The 20,666-nt window shown below is 44.0% G+C and overlaps 2 protein-coding genes across 2 annotated transcripts in view; both read left to right on the top strand.

Moving 5' to 3' along the window:
* LOC143339668 (NACHT, LRR and PYD domains-containing protein 3-like) overlaps positions 1-20,666 on the top strand; it is a 38,679-nt gene that overhangs the window by 6,003 nt on the left and 12,010 nt on the right. Inside the window, exons 4-10 of the mRNA XM_076761028.1 lie at positions 190-2,044; positions 2,824-2,997; positions 3,477-3,650; positions 4,222-4,395; positions 4,946-5,119; positions 5,731-5,904; positions 17,104-17,277. Coding sequence (XP_076617143.1) covers positions 190-2,044; positions 2,824-2,997; positions 3,477-3,650; positions 4,222-4,395; positions 4,946-5,119; positions 5,731-5,904; positions 17,104-17,277 — 2,899 coding nt within the window. The remainder of the gene's footprint in view (positions 1-189; positions 2,045-2,823; positions 2,998-3,476; positions 3,651-4,221; positions 4,396-4,945; positions 5,120-5,730; positions 5,905-17,103; positions 17,278-20,666) is intronic.
* LOC143339669 (protein NLRC3-like) lies at positions 8,454-13,700 on the top strand. Its single transcript, XM_076761029.1, has 5 exons — positions 8,454-8,675; positions 8,850-8,999; positions 9,366-9,485; positions 10,460-10,695; positions 11,908-13,700. The coding sequence occupies exons 2-5, from the start codon at positions 8,869-8,871 to the stop codon at positions 13,698-13,700; spliced, it is 2,280 nt and encodes a 759-aa protein (XP_076617144.1). The 5' UTR covers positions 8,454-8,675; positions 8,850-8,868.

Genomic DNA, 20,666 nt, shown 5'->3' with positions numbered 1-20,666 from the left:
CTGTCTGACAATGTCGTCACATCTGATAACAGGACTTTCTAATTTATTACAAGGACATTTTTTGTATTTTTCTGTGCATTTAATATTAACATGAATTCATACATTTAAAAACATTTTCGATTATTCAGATTCTCGCTCTCAGTTTAGTTTCACTTTAGTTTAGTCTCCTTGTTTCTTATTGTCTCACAGCAGATGGTGATCTTCAGGAGGTTTTAGATGAACATAAGATCAGTCTGAGGAAGAGATGTGAACATGTGACTGAAGGAAGTGATGAAACAGGAAGTGGAACCCTCCTCAACAGGATCTACACTGAGCTCTTCATCACAGAGGGACAGAGTGAAGAGGTTAATACCCAACATGAGGTTTGGCAGCTTGAGATAACTTCCAAGATGGAGACCCTCCATGAGACCCCAATCAGGTGCCAGGACATCTTCAAAGCCTTACCTGACCAACAGAGACACATCAGAGTGGTCCTGACGAACGGCGTCGCTGGCATTGGAAAAACCTTCTCGGTGCAGAAGTTCACTCTGGACTGGGCAGAGGGCTCGGAAAACCAAGATGTCAGTGTGGTGGTTGTGCTTTCGTTCAGGGAGCTGAACCTGATCAAAGATGAGCAGTACAGTCTTCTCGGGCTGCTCCGTGTTTTCCATCCAACGTTACAGAAGGTGACAGCAGAGCAGCTGGCTGTCTGTAAGCTTCTGTTCATCTTGGATGGCCTGGATGAAAGCAGACGCTCACTTGATTTCACCAACAATCAGCTCATTTGTGACGTCACACAGAAGTCATCAGTCAACGTGCTGCTGACAAACCTCATTGAGGGGAATCTGCTTCCCTCGGCTCTGATCTGGATAACTTCCAGACCTGCGGCAGCCAATCAGATCCCTCCTAAATGTGTTGACAGGGTAACAGAAGTACGAGGCTTCACTGACGCCCAGAAGGAGGAGTACTTCAAGAGGAGGTTCAGTGATGGAGATCTGTCCAGCAGAATCATCTCACACATCAAGACCTCCAGGAGCCTCCACATCATGTGTCAAATCCCAGTCTTCTGCTGGATCACTGCTACAGTTCTGGAGCACATGTTGACTCCAGACCAGAGAGGAGAGCTGCCCAAAACCCTGACTGACATGTACTCACACTTCCTGCTGGTTCAGACAAAGAGGAAGAAGCAGAAGTATGATGAGGGACATGAGACGAGTCCACAGGAGCTGACGGAGGCTGATGGGAAAGTTCTTGTGAAGCTGGGGAGGCTGGCGTTTGAACATCTGGAGAAAGGAAACATCATGTTCTACCAAGAAGACCTGGAGCAGTGTGCTCTTGATGTGACTGAGGCTTCGGTGTACTCAGGAGTTTGTACAGAGATCTTCAAAAGAGAGTGTGTGATCTTCCAGAAAACAGTCTACTGCTTTGTTCATCTGAGCATTCAGGAGTTTCTGGCTGCAGTCTACATGTTCCGCTGTTACACCAACAGGAACAAAAAGGTCCTGAAGGCTTTCCTAAACAACTACGAATACAGCGAATCAAAACAAAGGTCCTCACTTGAGGAGAGGTCTAAACATTTTGGAAATGTTAACCGTCACCCATCCCTGGATGTGTTTCTGAGGAGCAACATGGAGAAATCTCTTGAAAGTAAAAATGGTCACCTGGACCTGTTTGTTCGCTTCCTTCATGGCCTCTCTTTGGAGTCCAACCAGAGACTCTTAGGAGGCCTGCTGGGTCGGACAGACAACAGTCCAGAGATCATCCAGAGAGTCATCAACAACCTGAAGGAGATGAACACTGAAAACATCTCTCCTGACAGAAGCATCAACATCTTCCACTGTCTGATGGAGATGAACGACCGCTCAGTACATCAGGAGACCCAAGAGTTCCTGAAGTCAGAGAACAGATCAAAGAAGAAACTCTCTGTGATCCACTGCTCAGCTCTGGCCTACATGCTGCAGATGTCAGAGGAGGTTCTGGATGAGTTGGACCTGAACAAGTACAACACATCAGAAGAGGGACGATGGAGACTGATTCCGGCTGTGAGGAACTGCAGAAAGGCTCTGTAAGTCCAGATGTGATTACCTGATTTACTCAGACAGCAGCTCATGACACAGTCAGCTCCTGGGACGACCTCCAGGTTGATTGTGCCAGTGAAGGAGAGCTCAGCAGGTTGAGTTCAGTGGAGGGATCTCCATCATCAACAAGCTCAGTTTAGTCTTTGTTCCAGAACATGAACTTCAGCCAGCTGACCTCCACCTGATAAAACTACTACAAATAAAACTGTAGTAATACAACCTTTAGTTCTTATTACAGCAGACATGTTGGTACGCTGTGGAAAACATCAATCAAACAGGAAGTGATCACCTGATCTGATCCTCTCTGACACAAACTGACCTGAGAACAGCTCAAAGTCAATATATTGAATGTTCTTCCTCATCAGCTTCATTGATTTCTGTAAATATCTGCTTATTGTGAATCTGATGCAGCAACACGTTTCACAGACTGAAAGATGTGGAACGCTCCAAAAACACCTGTTTGGAACATTCCACAGGTAAACAGGCTGATTGGTCACAGGTGAGAGGGTCATGATTGGGTATGAAAGGGGCATCCTGGAAAGGCTCAGTGGTTCATAGAGGATGGAGCGACGTTCACCACTTTGTGAACACATGACTAAATGGAGATGAACACATGAACTCAGAGACACTTGAGAAAACTGCTGTCAGTGAACACAGTTTGAGTTGTCATGATTGTTTCATGATTGATGATGTTAATGTTGTTTGTGACATTAATAAACTGTCAGATTTTATTATTCTCTAACTTTTATATTCTCTGTCATCACAGACTTTCAGAATGTCGACTCTCAAAGACTCACTGTGAAGTCGTGGCCTCAGTTCTGAAGTCCAACCCCTCCCATCTGACAGAGCTGGACCTGAGTGACAACAAGCTGCAGGATTCAGGAGTGAAGCTGCTGTCTGCTGGACTGGAGAGTCCAAACTGTAGACTGGAGACTCTAAGGTCACACAGACACAGACACAGACACAGACACAGACACACACACACACACAGACACACAGACACACAGACACAGACACACACACACACACACACACACACACACACACACACACACACACAAACACACACACAAACACACACACACACACAGAGGTGAAAGCATGTTTCCAGATGCAGCTGTTTGAAGGATCAATATATTTGTTGTGCTGTAATTCCAGACTTGACTGAGATCAGCAGCATGTTGTTGATGTGTGTTGACATGAATAGGTGTATGAATGTTGCACTGACATTTGGATGATGTCTGTAGAAGGCTGACATTATGATGATCCACAATAACACAATGACAAAGTCACTCTGCTCATTTTAGGGAGAAGCTCATTGATGAGGACAGAGTAATGTTGAGCTCCACATTTACAACCTGAACACATCTGATTGGATTAGAAATGGATTTTAATCTTCATCATTTATTCTTTATTCAGGTTGAGTGACTGCAGGTTGTCAGAGATCAGCTGTGCTTCTCTGGTCTCAGCTCTGAAGTCCAACCCCTCCCATCTGACAGAGCTGGACCTGAGTAACAACGAGCTGCAGGATTCAGGAGTGAAGCTGCTGTCTGCTGGACTGGAGAGTCCAGACTGTAGACTGAAGTCTCTGAGGTTAGTTCACTGACTCTCTGTTACTGTTGTAAATCTCACATGTCTTTTTAACAAGTGAAGCTAATTTGTGTTTTTCCATAACATCAGAAAAGTTGTAAATTAGCTTTTGTTCATGTTTTCATGTTTGTTTGAAGTAAATTTACTTGATGAAGCAGAAATATTTCTTTGGTTTGTGTTAATTTCAGTTTGTTTTCACAAATAATGACTAATGATTGATATTGATCCTTCACAACACACACAAACAAATGAAAGCATATTTCCAGATGCAGCTGTTTAAAGGATCAATATATTTGTTGTGCTGTAATTCCAGACTTGACTGAGATCAGCAGCATGTTATTGATGTGTGTTGACATGAATAGGTGTATGAATGTTGTGCTGACATTTAGATGATGTCTGTAGAAGGCTGACATTATGATGATCCACAATAACACAATGACAAAGTCACTCTGCTCATTTTAGGGAGAAGCTCATTGATGAGGACAGAGTAATGTTGAGCTCCACATTTACAACCTGAACACATCTGATTGGATCAGAAATGGATTTTAATCTTCATCATTTATTCTTTATTCAGGTTGAGGGGCTGCAGTTTGTCAGAGATCAGCTGTGCTTCTCTGGCCTCAGCTCTGAAGTCCAACCCCTCCCATCTGACAGAGCTGGACCTGAGCTACAACGAGCTGCAGGATTCAGGAGTGAAGCTGCTGTCTGCTGGACTGGAGAGTCCAAACTGTAGACTGGAGACTCTGAGGTGAGTTCACTGACTCTGTTACTGTTGTAAACAGTACAATACAGGTGATCCTCTGAAGTAATATTTGTTTGAAATGGATCAAGTTTACTTGATGAAGCAGAAATATTTCTTTGGTTTGTGTTGATTTCAGTGTGTTTTCACAAATAATGATTGATGATTGATATTGATCCTTCATAACACACACACACACACACACACACACACACACACACACACACACACAGATGAAAGCATGTTTCCAGATGCAGCTGTTTAAAGGATCAATACATTTGTTGTGCTGTAATTCCAGACTTGACTGAGATCAGCAGCATGTTATTGATGTGTGTTGACATGAATAGGTGTATGAATGTTGTGCTGACATTTGGATGATGTCTGTAGAAGGCTGACATTATGATGATCCACAATAACACAATGACAAAGTCACTCTGCTCATTTTAGGGAGAAGCTCATTGATGAGGACAGAGTAATGTTGAGCTCCACATTTACAACCTGAACACATCTGATTGGATTAGAAATGGATTTTAATCTTCATCATTTATTCTTTATTCAGGTTGATTCGCTGCAGTTTGTCAGAGATCAGCTGTGCTTCTCTGGCCTCAGCTCTGAAGTCCAACCCCTCCCATCTGACAGAGCTGGACCTGAGTGAAAACAAGCTGCAGGATTCAGCAGTGAAGCCTCTGTGTGATCTGGTGGAGAGTCCAGACTGTAGACTGAAGACTCTGAGGTTAGTTCACTGACTCTGTTACTGTTGTAAATCTCACATGTCTTTTTAACAAGTGAAGCTAATTTGTGTTTTTCCGTAACATCATAAAAGTTGTAAATGAGCTTTTGTTCATGTTTTCATGTTTGTTTGAAGTAAATTTACTTGATGAAGCAGAAATATTTCTTTGGTTTGTGTTGATTTCAGTGTGTTTTCATAAATAATGACTGATGATTGATATTGATCCTTCACAACACACACACACACACACACACACACACACACACACACACACACACACACACACAGATGAAAGCATATTTCCAGATGCAGCTGTTTAAAGGATCAATATATTTGTTGTGCTGTAATTCCAGACTTGACTGAGATCAGCAGCATGTTATCGATGTGTGTTGACATGAATAGGTGTATGAATGTTGTGCTGACATTTGGATGATGTCTGTAGAAGGCTGACATTATGATGATCCACAATAACACAATGACAAAGTCACTCTGCTCATTTTAGGGAGAAGCTCATTGATGAGGACAGAGTAATGTTGAGCTCCACATTTACAACCTGAACACATCTGATTGGATTAGAAATGGATTTTAATCTTCATCATTTATTCTTTATTCAGGTTGAGGGACTGCAGTTTGTCAAAGATCAGCTGTGCTTCTCTGGCCTCAGCTCTGAAGTCCAACCCCTCCCATCTGACAGAGCTGGACCTGAAAGGAAACAAGCTGCAAGATTCAGCAGTGAAGCCTCTGTGTGATCTGGTGGAGAGTCCAGACTGTAGACTGAAGACTCTGAGGTCAGTAGAGGGTTGGAGTCAGTCCATGCTGGTCTCAGCAGTGTTGTACTAAACACAGTTAGTATCAAAGCACAGATCCAGTATTTCCTGTAAACCTCCAACCTTCTCAGCAGCTGCTTTCCTCAGTGAAGCTGTGAGAGGAGAATGGTGACGGGCTTCAGGATTGGACAGAAAGACAGAGAGAGAGAGAACAGTCAGCCAATCAGATGAGCCAGAAGCTTGTTGTGATCATGTGTTTGAGTCGATGTGAAGACGTCTGTTGTTGTTGTGTTCGTGTCTCCAGCAAATAAAGCTGGATTCCAGCTGACAGCATTCCAAGATGTACAGAGACAGAGGTCCTCCTTCATCACACTGTCCAACCATCAAATCACTAACCAGAACCTCTGCTGAAGTCCAGCTGATGTTCTCCATGTTTCATTCCATCCTGTTTAAATCACAGCTGGTTTTTACCTGATGTTTGTGAAGGCTGCTAATGCTAACACAACCAGCAGCTCTGTGTGAGAGGCACAAACTGGGACTGACTGTTACCACAGTCATCACATTTAGGGAGAGCCAAGAGAAGAGAACTGAGCTGAAGTTTCAAACCTAAGTCAACACATACAAGCTCGTTTTGAGCAGAGAAAGTAGTTTTTATACACAATATCTTCACCTGTATTAACAGCATATGCCAACAAGAATCTATGTGATTATGTTTACAGCACAAACAGATAATTAACTGTGGAGTTCCTCTTTAAAGAGCAGCTCATCACCTGCTGAAGATCTTTTTTCTGACCTCCAGTGGTTTAATTCTCACTTTGCTGCAGTGATGAAGAAGAGTACTACAGGCTGTGACCGTACACTGTGACTTACTTTGGTCACAAACTTCAATGATGAGAGAGCTGATGTTCAGCCTGGTGAGAAGTTACTCTGTGAACTCTGACTGATGACTTCTGTTGTCTGTCTTCTTCTCTCATCAGATGGAAGTGATCAGAAAGGTGATTGGCCGAGAGCCGATCAGCTGTGTCCTGATGCACTGTACCAAAAAGAAATCACCAGTACCCCCAGTGCCGTGTCATACTGGAACAACACATTCACAAATCTGATTTGTAAAAACATACGGTCCCTCCCTCGCAAATGTTTCATCACAAATAAAACCAAAGAAGTTTCCTTCAAACTCATCCACCGAATCCATCCCTCCAACCTGTTTATGCAGAGAAATAAAGAGACACCAGTGAATTCTGCTCCTTCTTAAACAGGCTCCAGAAGATCTTCACCACCTCTTCTGGTCGTGTCCCCACCTGCAGGTTTTTTGGAAAAATGTCACTACTTTCATCTGTCAACATATTGACAAAAACTTTGCTTTGGACGATCAAAATGTGTTGTTTGGTTTCTTTTCAGTCCCCCAAACAGACCAATATTACATAATTAATTGAATGTTATTTTGAGCCAAAGTTCATATCCACAACCGGAAATTCACGAACCAAACACCACGTTCTTACCGTCTGGAAAAGGAAATCAAACAACACATTAATGCAATTACTCAATCTGAAAACAAGAGAGCCATAAAGATGCTGGAACTGTTTTCTTTGTTTCCATGTTTTTGAATGATTTTGTGTCGGCCGACCAGAAATATATGGAACACTTTGTTTTCCTCTCCTGCACTCTATGATTTCATGTGACCTTTAATTGGGATTATTTTATTTGGGCATGTAACCCTCTCACCCCTGTTCATCTCTGTCAATAAAGATTAAAAAAAAAAAAAAAAGGCCCTCCTCACTGCTCCTTCCCGCTCCGCGTCTCCGCCGACACAGTGAGCAGCAAAGAGGGAAAGAAAGAAGGAAAACACACGAAACGAACGAAAAGGAACGAAAACACACGAAACGAACGAAAAGGAACGAAAACACACGAAACGAACGAGAAGGGACGAAAACACACGAAACGAACGAAAAGCGACGAAAACACACGAAACGAACGAGAAGGGACGAAAACACACGAAACGAACGAAAAGGAACGAAAACACACGAAGCGAACGAAAAGGAACGAAAACACACGAAACGAACGAGAAGGGACGAAAACAAACGAAACGAACGAAAACACACGAAACGAACGAGAAGGGACGAAAACACACGAAACGAACGAAAAGGAACGAAAACACACGAAACGAACGAGAAAGGACGAAAACGACGGAGCGACTGCAGCAGGCGGCGCAGAACACAGCGCCATCTGACATGAACCTGAACACATGGAGAAGATGATTTGGCCACAAAGAGTCAATAAATCATCCAAAAAACTAACTGCTGACTGCTGAAAATGAGCTGAGATGAAGAGTTTGTGTTTCCTGTCAGTCTGTAAAAACACGTTCAGGTGGAACTTCAACTAAACATGATTTCATCATTTAAACACTGAAGCATCAACATGTCGACAAAAAGCCTTTAAATTCAGGCTGTTCAGGTCAAGAGAACACACACACACACGCGCGCGCGCGCGCGCGCAAACGGTGGTTTCCTGTAAATCAGCCTGAAAGTGAAAGTAAAGTGAAAAACAGCTCAGACTCCATTTAGAGTGACCGAGCAGACGGAGCAGAGCTGAAGTCTGAGGCAGGGTGAGTGTCAATCCAACATTTTCATGAGTTCACTGTTAAAGTGTGAGTCCGTTTTCTGCCTGTGGACTGTAGAGGACAGACATGTTAGAATGAAGTCAACAGTTTGACTCAGCTGTGGACACAAAGTCATGATTGGCTGAAGAATAAACAGGAAACCAAGTGAAGGCCGAGAAAACAAGCAGCTGACCAGGTGAACTGATGGCTGGATTTACTGTACTGTAAACTCTGAGTGTGTGTGTGTGTGTGTGTGTGTGTGTGTGTGTGTGTGTGTGTGTGTGTGTGTGTGTGTCAGTTTCTTGAACACACTTGTTTGTTGCTTCTTGTGTTCTGAGCTCACCGTCAGTGTCACTGTTTCACCTCTCAGACTGACTTCAGACCAGAAGATGAGTGTTTGTGTGGAGGAAGAGGAGGACAGAGCAGAGTGTCCAGTGTCCAGCTGTCCGTCTGTGAAGAGCGACCGGTCCAAAGGTCATCCTCCAGTTTTCAGTCATGAACCTGGACCCTCAGACTCAAAGTAAGAAAACTGCTATTAACTCATTTCTCTGACTGACTTCCAGTTTCTTCTGCTGATGTCGTGTTTTCATTGTTTTGATTTTGTGTTTGTAGATTAAAAATGTGACTAAAATGTCTTTGCAGCCTAAATTCAACCAACATTTTGTGACATGAAGAGAAATCATTGGCAGCATCTTCATTTTAGAAGCTGTGACAGCTGTCAGTCACCTAGAAAAGCTGTGATCTAATCTAAGACTGATTCAGACTTCACAGCTCCTCATTATGGACAGTAGCAGCAGTTTGTGTGTTTGGAGCTTCAGAAATGGTTTTCATCAGAGAATTGATCAAGGATTCATGTGAACCAAGAAAAACATGTTGGTGTTTGCAGAGTTGAGGACAGCAGACAGAGAGCAGAGTGTCCAGTGTCCAGCTGTCTGTCCATGAAGAGCGGCCGGTCCAAAGGTCAACCTCCAGATTTCAGTAATGAACCTGGACCCTCAGACTCAAAGTAAGACCCTGTTTTTACTGTAAACTGACCTGATGGAAGATGATGCATTGAGGATGAAGACAAAATCCTCTGCACAAGATTCATGTTGATGATGCAGAACTCTTCCTGCAGATAGAGTTTCAGACTAAGATCGACCTTATTTTATTTCTTCAGCCAAACTCTTGAGAAGCTCCATTTCAACATTTACACTTGGAGAAGATGTTCAGACGTTTTCGGCCTCACGTTGAAGTTGCTGTAAACATTTGCAACTATTCAGAATGTGAAAGAATCTGCTTCACATGTGAAGTGAATTTCCTCATAATTGTCCTCAGAACATTTTGTTGCTTTGACTCTTCGTCAGATCAGCTGTTGTGAGCAGATGCATCTGGAATCAGCTGGTGTCATAATTGTCCATCGTGTGGTAAAAAGTCATTTGTAGAAGAGCTTTGCTCACCTTGATGAACACTTTGAGTCATCAGTAAGTGAAGCTTTGAGTTGAGATTGTCTCCATCATATATTGTTGGTAAAGGTGAAGAACAAACATCCATGGACAGTCCTTGTGTTAAAGTGATCAGTGCATGAGAAAGGAAGACTTCCAATCTCAGTTTGAAGTGAACTGACCCAAGTTAAGCTGCCAAAGTGAGTGTGAAACAGTAAAGGACACGATCGGCTCTTTGATGGAAGGATTTTACTGTGAAGTCGCTGCAGGAAGCGTTGAGTTTGTATTAATGACAAACTGCAGTCAGATCAGTGTTTAATCAGACAGACAGACAGACAGACAGGAAGAGCAGTTTGTGAATGTTCTTGAAAGCAGGAGAGTTGAAATCAAAGGAACAATCATTTGATGACAGTCTGAAGGTTGAACTCAAACAGAAACGTAAGGACACTTTCACTGTTCTCTGTGAGCATCTGAGCTGCTCGACTGTCGGACAAATCTGGATATTTTTCAACAACAAGCAACAAATGGTTGAAGTTACAAAGAAATGTCTTTACAGAGAGAAGAAGAGGAGTCATGTTTGTGTGGAGGAGACGCCGTCCTGCTGTGGTTTGTGTCAGGACGTCCTGAAGGATCCAGTCTCTACCAGCTGTGGACACTGGTTCTGCAGACAGTGCATCACCTCATACTGGGACCAGTCTGCTTCACCAGGAGACTCCTGCTGTCCCCAGTGTGGAAAAAGACCCAGAACAAGATCTGAACTGCAGACAGTCAGTCAGATCTGCACTGTACAAAGTAAGACTGTCCATCCACACATCTTAAAACTGTGACCTTCTACAACTCATGACATTTATTTGGAGACTCACAATCAGTTCATTCAACACACCAACCAAAAATGTCAAGAAACATGTGAGAACATGACCTTCATCAAATACGCTGACCTGCTTCAAGAGCCATGTTTAATTTTTGGGTTTTCAGGCTGAAGACTTAATAATAATAATAATAATAATAATAATAATAATAATAATAATACATTATTATGGGGGGGGGTTATGTCCATAATTATTGCCAGGTGATCAGAGATGGAGATGAACGGGATTGAGAGACCAGAGGAGCAGACCAGATCGAGGATGTGGGTGGGGAAGTTGACGTGCTGGGTGAGGTGGAGGGACTGAAGCAGGTCCATGAAGTCGAAGCAGATTTACAGTTAGCATTGTCAATGTGGAGGTTAAAGTCCCCAAGAGGGAGGACAGAGGGTGATATGGCAGATAACTGGGTGACAAAGTGGGTGAAGTCGGAGAGGAATGAGGGGTTCGGTTTGGGGGGGCGGTCGATTATGGCAGTGACCGGGGGGGTGGGACCAGGGAGTTTGAAGGCTAAGTGTTCGAATGAGAGAGCAGATGATGATGATGATGATGATGATGATGATGAGGATGATGAGGATGAGATAGAAATGGAGTGCGACGAGTTGACAGTTGTGTCTGACGTCAGACAATATTTACATGCTGACGTCTGGAACGTCATCGTGCGTCATCATCGCACTGGAACAGCAGTGAACATTAGCGTCCACCTGGGTGTCCTGTGTCCATCACTGCTGATCAGAGAGACGTCTGCAGCTGAACTGATTGAATCAACACATGGAGCTCTTTTTGTCTCTCTGTGTTCACCCACCATCAAAAGCTTTCATTGTGAAGCAGCTGTATGAAACGCAGTGTGTTTCTTTATTTGATCAGTGGATCAGTTTGAAATCTTGCTGGGAGGAAGGAACAGCCACAGTGATCTGTTCACATGAAGAGCTGCTGAGGCTCAGCCTGTCGCCTCTGCTGTCAGTCAAACACACAGCGACAGTCAGAGGAGAGACAAGAAGGAGAATTTGTGATGTTCACCCAAAGTGGACTGATAAACCTTCACTTCTTTATATCTTCTTTATTGTTCTTTATTGATCATGAAAATAATCAGCAGATTGTCAAATTGTCTTTGTTTTGTCTCATTTTCTCTCTTTTTTAGTGAATGGTGGTCTTCAGGAGGTTTTAGATGAACATAAGATCAGTCTGAGGAGGAGATGTGAACGTGTGACTGAAGGAAGTGATGAAACAGGAAGTGGAACCCTCCTCAACAGGATCTACACTGAGCTCTTCATCACAGAGGGACAGAGCGAAGAGGTTAATACCCAACAAGAGGTGAGGCAGCTTGAGACAACTTCCAAGATGAAGACCCTCCATGAGACCCCAATCAAGTGCCAGGACATCTTCAAAGCCTTACCTGACCAACAGAGACACATCAGAGTGGTCCTGACGAACGGCGTCGCTGGCGTTGGAAAAACCTTCTCGGTGCAGAAGTTCACTCTGGACTGGGCAGAGGGCTCGGAAAACCAAGATGTCAGTGTGGTGGTTGTGCTTTCGTTCAGGGAGCTGAACCTGATCAAAGATGAGCAGTACAGTCTTCTCGGGCTGCTCCGTGTTTTCCATCCAACATTACAGAAGGTGACAGCAGAGCAGCTGGCTGTCTGTAAGCTTCTGTTCATCTTTGACGGCCTGGATGAAAGCAGACTTTCACTGGATTTCACCAACAATCAGCTCGTTTCTGACGTCACACAGAAGTCATCAGTCAACGTGCTGCTGACAAACCTCATGGAGGGGAATCTGCTTCACTTGGCTCTGGTCTGGATAACTTCCAGACCTGCGGCAGCCAATCAGATCCCTCCTAAATGTGTTGACAGGGTAACAGAAGTACGAGGCTTCACTGACGCCCAGAAGGAGGAGTACTTCAAGAGGAGGTTCAGTGATGGAGATCTGTCCAGCAGAATCATCTCACACATCAAGACCTCCAGGAGCCTCCACATCATGTGTCAAATCCCAGTCTTCTGCTGGATCACTGCTACAGTTCTGGAGCACATGTTGACTCCAGACCAGAGAGGAGAGCTGCCCAAAACCCTGACTGACATGTACTCACACTTCCTGCTGGTTCAGACAAAGAGGAAGAAGCAGAAGTATGATGAGGGACATGAGACGAGTCCACAGGAGCTGACGGAGGCTGATGGGAAAGTTCTTGTGAAGCTGGGGAGGCTGGCGTTTGAACATCTGGAGAAAGGAAACATCATGTTCTACCAAGAAGACCTGGAGCAGTGTGGTCTTGATGTGACTGAGGCCTCGGTGTACTCAGGAGTTTGTACAGAGATCTTCAAAAGAGAGTGGGTGATCTTCCAGAAAACAGTCTACTGCTTTGTTCATCTGAGCATTCAGGAGTTTCTGGCTGCAGTCTACATGTTCCACTGTTACACCAACAGGAACTCAGAGGTCCTGAAGGCTTTCCTGGGAAAAAGACACACTGATTCAACCCTTGATGTCTTCCTGAAGGGAGCCATGATGAAATCTCTTGAAAGTAAAAATGGTCACCTGGACCTGTTTGTTCGCTTCCTTCATGGCCTCTCTTTGGAGTCCAACCAGAGACTTTTAGGAGGTCTGCTGGGTCAGACAGACAACAGTCCAGAGATCATCCAGAGAGTCATCAACAACCTGAAAAAGAAGAGAACCAGTCGCTCTCCTGACAGAAGCATCAACATCTTCCACTGTCTGATGGAGATGAACGACCACTCAGTACATCAGGAGATCCAAGAGTTCCTGAAGTCAGAGAACAGATCAGAGAAGAAACTCTCTGTGATCCACTGCTCAGGTCTGGCCTACATGCTGCAGATGTCAGAGGAGGTTCTGGATGAGTTGGACCTGAACAAGTACAACACATCACAGGAGGGACGACTGAGACTGATTCCAGCTGTGAGGAACTGCAGAAAGGCTCTGTAAGTCCAGATGTGATTATCAACACTGTTGAGCAACGTGAAGCTGAAGCCATCAGTGTTAAAGATACACACTTTACACAGTTAACTTCCACACGGTCAAAGTTTTACCCTGATTCCAAACAAGTCAGAACGCTTTCTGATATGTCAATCAGACAGAATGCAGTGATTTGTAAATCCTTTTCAACTTTTATTCATTGAATTCATTTCAAAGATATTTAATGTTCAAACTGATGAACTTTGTTCTTCACCACAGTAACACTAGAGGCGAGATGTGCAGAGCAAACAGCAGCACACATTTCCACTGTGATTTTCATTGAATGTGCAGCCGCAGTCTTTGTGTACTGAGCACCTGATTTACTCAGACAGCAGCTCATGACACAGTCAGCTCCTGGGACGACCTCCAGGTTGATTGTGCCAGTGAAGGAGAGCTCAGCAGGTTGAGTTCAGTGGAGGGATCTCCATCATCAACAAGCTCAGTTTAGTCTTTGTTCCAAAACATGAACTTCAGCCAGCTGACCTCCACCTGATACAACTACTACAAATACAACTGTAGTAATACAACCTTTAGTACTTATTACAGCAGACATGTTGGTACGCTGTGGAAAACATCAATCAAACAGGAAGTGATCACATGATCTGATCCTCTCTGACACAAACTGACCTGAGAACAGCTCAAAGTCAATATATTGAATGTTCTTCCTCATCATCTTCATTGATTTCTGTAAATATCTGCTTATTGTGAATCTGATGCAGCAACACGTTTCACAGACTGAAAGATGTGGAACGCTCCAAAAACACCTGTTTGGAACATTCCACAGGTAAACAGGCTGATTGGTCACAGGTGAGAGGATCATGATTGGGTATGAAAGGGGCGTCCTGGAAAGACTCAGTGGTTCATAGAGGATGGAGCGAGTTCACCACTTTGTGAACACATGAAGGATGAAGGAGATGAACACATGAACTCAGAGACACTTGAGAAAACTGCTGTCAGTGAACACAGTTTGATTATTGATGATTGATTCTGGTTTGATTCAGGTTTTGCTCAGAGTCCTTTTGAATCAGGTTGTCTGATGTTGATGAAATAGGAGTCATTAGATTCATTTAACAGGAGATGAAAAGCAGATGAAGTGACACAAGATGTATTAAAGATGCTCAAAATCCACACAGACACATGACTGAGGTCAATACAAATGACTGCAGTTAATAAAGTTCAACCAACACAAATCACAGCAGCTGTCAATCAAAGTATGACACATATTGACATGACGGTCGTTTGGCAGACACTTTTGTCTGAAGCTGAAATTTGTGGTTCATTATGTTGCTGAAGGAAACTTTGACATGTGGACAGGAGGAGCTTCAAAGCACAAAGCTGGTGACCAATGGCTGAGCAGCTCAGGCTGAGCGACCGACAGCATGTTCAGCTCATGTTAATGTTGTTTGTGACATTAATAAACTGTCAGATTTTATTATTCTCTAACTTTTATATTCTCTGTCATCACAGACTTTCAGACTGTGGACTCTCAGAGACTCACTGTGAAGTCGTGGCCTCAGCTCTGAAGTCCAACCCCTCCCATCTGACAGAGCTGGACCTGAGAGGAAACTTCAGGCTGCAGGATTCACGAGTGAAGCTGCTGTCTGCTGGACTGGAGAGTCCAAACTGTAGACTGGAGACTCTGAGGTCAGTTCATGTTTTTCCCTCTTGTCCAGTGGATATCCACCAAATTTAAATCCATCACAGATGTTTGAAGTTTCCTTCAGTTCTCTTGTTTTCTGCGTTTGTCTGAGCACAAATCACAACAGCTGTTTTTCAGAGTCTAACAGTCTGAACAGTTTGGCTCAGAGTTTAGTCTGTACTTCATTTGAACTGGTTTTATGAAGGAAACTGTAGGATTTAAGCTTCAACGTCCTCTAAAATTAAATCAACATTTATAGTTTTTGTTACCTTTGAGACACAAATACACATAAAAAATGAAGGAAGTTCAACACATTTTCAGGAATAATGTCTTTTTATCCAGAACCTTCAGAGCACAGTATTTTACAGGAACTTATGCAGTACATTTACACACAAGAACCTCTCTCTGACACACACACACACACACACACACACACACACACAGGAGCACAGAGAGTGTGAAGCATATTTCCTCATGCAGGTGTTTGAAGTGTCGTGTCTGATCTGTCACCAGCGACAGGTGACACTTCAACATGTGATGATGCTTCAGTCAGAAAATGATGTCACTTTGTGTCCTGACTCATCCAGTAAACAGGAGCATCAATAATAAAAGTCTAGATTTGTAGAAGAAGGCACCAGGTTCCATTTAAGATGAAGAGAAGATGGTCTGACTTTGCTCAGTGCACATTTGATCCAGTTCTAGAGATGATTGAGGATGAAGCTCACAGTCAGTCAGCTGTGTGTTGATGGAGACGAGTCCATGAGTTTTTATATGGACTGAAATGATGATTTCTGTCCTAAAGTCTTCTTTATTTCATATTGTCCACTTTGAAATTCTCCAGAAATCATCTGTCATGTTCTCACTCCAGCGTGGGAGCTGCTGCTGTCCAACTAGCTCAACTGTGACTTGCAGAACGACGACTTGAGTGGTGGTTAGCTTTACTTCCTGTTTCCTGTGGCTCTTTACACCATGTGACACAGACAGAGTGAAAACTGTAACTGTGAGACAGAAGAGACACAATCAGCATTTTGTTGGCAGCGTGTGTTTTTCCTGCTGTAAATACATGGAAATCAAACATTTAATGAGAAACAAATCAAAGACTTTTCCATGTAAATAACGTCGTTAACATGAAGTTCAAAGTGCAGCGATCAGACTCTTCCTGTCCATCGTTGCCTCTGTAGCATTGACAGTGTGGATTAGAGTGTATGTAGAAGAGCATGTGGACAGATTGAGCTGACTTCCTCCAATGACTAACAGGAAGTGATCTTTGTGAGCCCAGAACTCCTGAAGCAGACAAACACTGATCAAAGTCAAAGTCTATCAAAATAGAAGTCCATCCAACATTGTGTGTGAAAGGCGACACACCTGTCTGAGCATGTTTCATAAGATGACTCATGATTATTCTGAATGCGAAGAAACAGAAGAAAATGAAAGTATCAAAGAAACAACACGTCTGATTTGATGGTTCTTCAGAGCTGACTGAGATCAGCAGCATGTTATTGATGTGTGTTGACATGAATAGGTGTATGAATGTTGTGCTGACATTTGGATGATGTCTGTAGAAGGCTGACATTATGATGATCCACAATAACACAATGACAAAGTCACTCTGCTCATTTCAGGGAGAAGCTCATTGATGAGGACAGAATAATGTTGAGCTCCACATTTACAACCTGAACACATCTGATTGGATTAGAAATGGATTTTAAGCTTCATCATTTATTCTTTATTCAGGTTGAGGGGCTGCAGGTTGTCAGAGATCAGCTGTGCTTCTCTGGCCTCAGCTCTGAAGTCCAACCCCTCCCATCTGACAGAGCTGGACCTGAGTGACAACGAGCTGCAGGATTCAGGAGTGAAGCTGCTGTCTGCTGGACTGGAGAGTCCAGACTGTAGACTGGAGACTCTGAGGTGAGTTCACTGACTCTCTGTTACTGTTGTAAATCTCACATGTGTTTTTAACAAGTGAAGCTAATTTGTGTTTTTCCATAACATCAGTAAAGTTGTAAATTAGCTTTTGTTCATGTTTTCATGTTTGTTGAAGTAAATTTAGTCTGCAGCAGAGGTTGCGCTAGACTTTTTCGTTGTATGTTATTCAGAGCATGTGAGCGGAGTGGAGCCGCGAGAATTCCCGGTCCTCGCTCACATAGGTTGCCGTCCCCCTCTCTCCTCGCTCAACGTCGCAACACGCCACCCCACCCATAACCGCTCAGCGCTCCAGCAAGACTGCATCCCGTTCTGCTCCACGCTTGCTCCACGCTCCGCTCCAAAAATGTTTGCATGCATATTAAATTTACATGTTTAGCTGAAGCCTTATATCTAATCAGAGGCGGACTGGGAAAATACAAAGTATATGTTCTATGGCTAGATTTTATTTTTTCGGACAGCCTATTAACAAAGCTCTGCCACTGAACATCATAAAGTTTAAAAGATGTTTATTGAAAAAAACACAAATGTTAACACTTTTAAAATTAAGAAAATAATTTTACCTAACGGAATTAGCTGGTTAAATACACTTTTGTTAGTTATTAACCTTTCTGAAACTATTTTTCATTCACCGTTTTCTGAAGTGAACACCGATGCATTCTGGGGTATGTTTGGGCATGCATCGGGTCCGTGATGTGAGCGGTAACGGAGCGAAACTGGAGCGGGATAACGCCCTGCTCCACCCGAATCATCCTAGAAAAAAAAGTCCCGCTCTGCGCTCCTTTCAAAATTCGTCCGCTCCGCTCCGCTCACATGCTCTGATGTCATTTTGACTGACAGGGTCATAAAAATCACGTCATAATCTATTTTTACCCGTCACTTAGATTTTTTAAATGATAATAATGACATATTCAATAGCATTTAATTTTCATTCATTTTTAATTAATATTCAGTCCGAACAAGCTTAACAGTGAATCCACACCGTGCTATCACACATCAAGCAGATGAATATGTAAATTTTCTCCGCAGTGACAAAAACCACTGACTGTGGCCCCAGTAGCTACATATGAACAATGCAATTAAACGATTGCACTTAAAATATGAACAGTTCACCTGCTGTGGCCTGAACACAGTCTCACACCTTCCTCTTGGTCCACATGGACTTGAATTACGTGCCCGCTTGTGCGTAATCAAATGTCTCAAGTGGGATTGCTGCAGAGGCTATTGTCATGAGGTTTTGGACTTTTGCCTCGGACAGACGACTGCTCATGGCCGTTTTGATGTTGTTCTGGAGGCTGAATCCGTGCTCTGCTGCCACACTGGAGACTGGAATTACAAGCGCCACTTCAGCCAAAGTTTTGAAATCAGGGAACATTTCTCCAAGTGAAGTGATCAGAAGTCGGCAAGACTCTCTGAACGAGGGTTTTCCTGATCCCGCAAGCACTCGCTTCAGCGGGAGGAAATCCCGCAGCATACGCTCCTTCTGCACCACTGGTTCAGCTGCACCGGTCTGTGACCCGTAGTGGTCACAGACGCGCTCCAAAGCCTCCTCTCCATAACTCTTCAATGCGCTGTCAGCACCCGGATAGCGAGATGCATTGAGTACGGTGTCCAGGTCAGAGATGATGCTCAGATGCTTTGATGGGAATCTTTTTTTGATTGATTTGATTACCTCCGCGATGTACTCTGTGCGTAAAGTTGAAAATGTCTGTGCGTCTGCATGTGTAAGTGTGACGCCACAGAACTTGCCATCTTGTGAGGCCTCGTTGAATTTTTTCTCCGCCTCACCTGGCCCATTCATCAAGTCTTCCAGACTGGCCACAGTCATGCTCACGACAGGTGAGATGGAGGAGATCTTCTTTTTGGAAGGTGAGGTTCATGCGGTTCACCACGGGCAAAACGTCAGACAGCAAGTGAGTCAAAGCAGGGAACGTGTATGTTTGAAGGTGCTTTCTGATGCCCTTAGCTACCGGGCAGTTTTTCGCATCTTCCTCCTCCCTCAACTCCGAAACCAGAGCAGCCCAGTTGGCACGTATGCCCTTAACTGCCCTCTCCAGCGACAGCCAGCGTGTAGCCGATGGTTGTTTTAGGCTCAGCAGGTCGTGTTCCCCCATTTCTTTTTGAAGTTCATTTAGTCTGTATGTTTGTATGGGGGGATTCTTGTAGTATGTGTATATGTTATTAACAGTGGTGACATATGCACTTACTTGACGCACAGCCGTGGAGGCATCACGGGCAGCAAGCGCTGTTCTGTGCACACCACAGTGAATGTTTACAAGGAAGGGACAGTCATTCTGGTGTAACTGCCGTGCAACTCCAGCCTTTCAACCCACCATCATATTCGCCCCATCACTTCCAAGTCCAACAACCCGAGCCATAGCGACCCCACGGCCCGACAGCACATCTTTTATTTTTGCTGTGATGCATTCAGCAGTGCTAGAGGGAATTGCGTAATTGCCGATAAAAGCAGTTTCAGGCTCCCCTCTCTGTTGAAGTGTCAGGTAAGTGATTAGCATTTTCTCCACCATGATATTAGTGGTTTCATCTACTATTATTCCAACATATCTGCTGTTGGCGATGCGGTCATCAATATCGCTGGTTATGGTCTTCACTAAGGCCTCCTCCATCTGACTGACTGTCTCATGGTGTGTGTGTGTGCACTATTAAGGTTTGGACAGCCGGCAGACTGTAAGAGGTTTATCAGGTCAGGATACAGGTGGCTTGGGGTGTTTGTTTTAGCCATATGCAGCACAACCTTAAGTTGTGTTTTTAATGCCTCGTTGCAGGCAACCTGTGATTTCTCCACATTAGGGATGCACATGGTTAACCGTTTAACCGTTAACCGATAACAGTAACTCTAACCGATTAATACTAACGGTCAATTTTGTTTTTAAGCTACGTAATTCAATCAACTCATGGGGGCGTGTCGACAGGTGCAACACATGCCATCACGTGCTGTCCATCACAGCCCACTTTACAGCGAAGATGAAGAGAGCAAAACGCGACTTGCAAGTACTGAGTTCGTGGCTATTACAACGGACTGCTGGACCGCGCTCACAACAGAGAGCTACGTGACAATTACATGTCACTATATCGATGACTGTAAGCAGAAACACAGTGTCAGTGACCTGTCACAGCAGCCAGCTGGAGCGCAGCTCTCCATTGAGCCCGTGTGTCTCCATGCACGCTGGCATCATATGCAACATTAATATTAGAAGAAGAAGAAGAATCGGGGGGAGACATTCCCCTTTATTTGTCACACACACATGCGAGCACGACACACGGAGGTGAAATTTGACTTCCGCCTTTAACCCATCCTGGTCGTCCCTCCTCCGCGGCAGACCAGGAGCGGTGGGCAGCCAGACCGGCGCCCG

This window comes from Chaetodon auriga, chromosome 21, assembly GCF_051107435.1.
Source record: "Chaetodon auriga isolate fChaAug3 chromosome 21, fChaAug3.hap1, whole genome shotgun sequence".
Taxonomy (NCBI): Eukaryota; Metazoa; Chordata; class Actinopteri; order Chaetodontiformes; family Chaetodontidae; genus Chaetodon; species Chaetodon auriga.
Note: the sequence above shows the minus strand (reverse complement) of the source record. Positions and strands in the feature narration are given on the sequence as shown.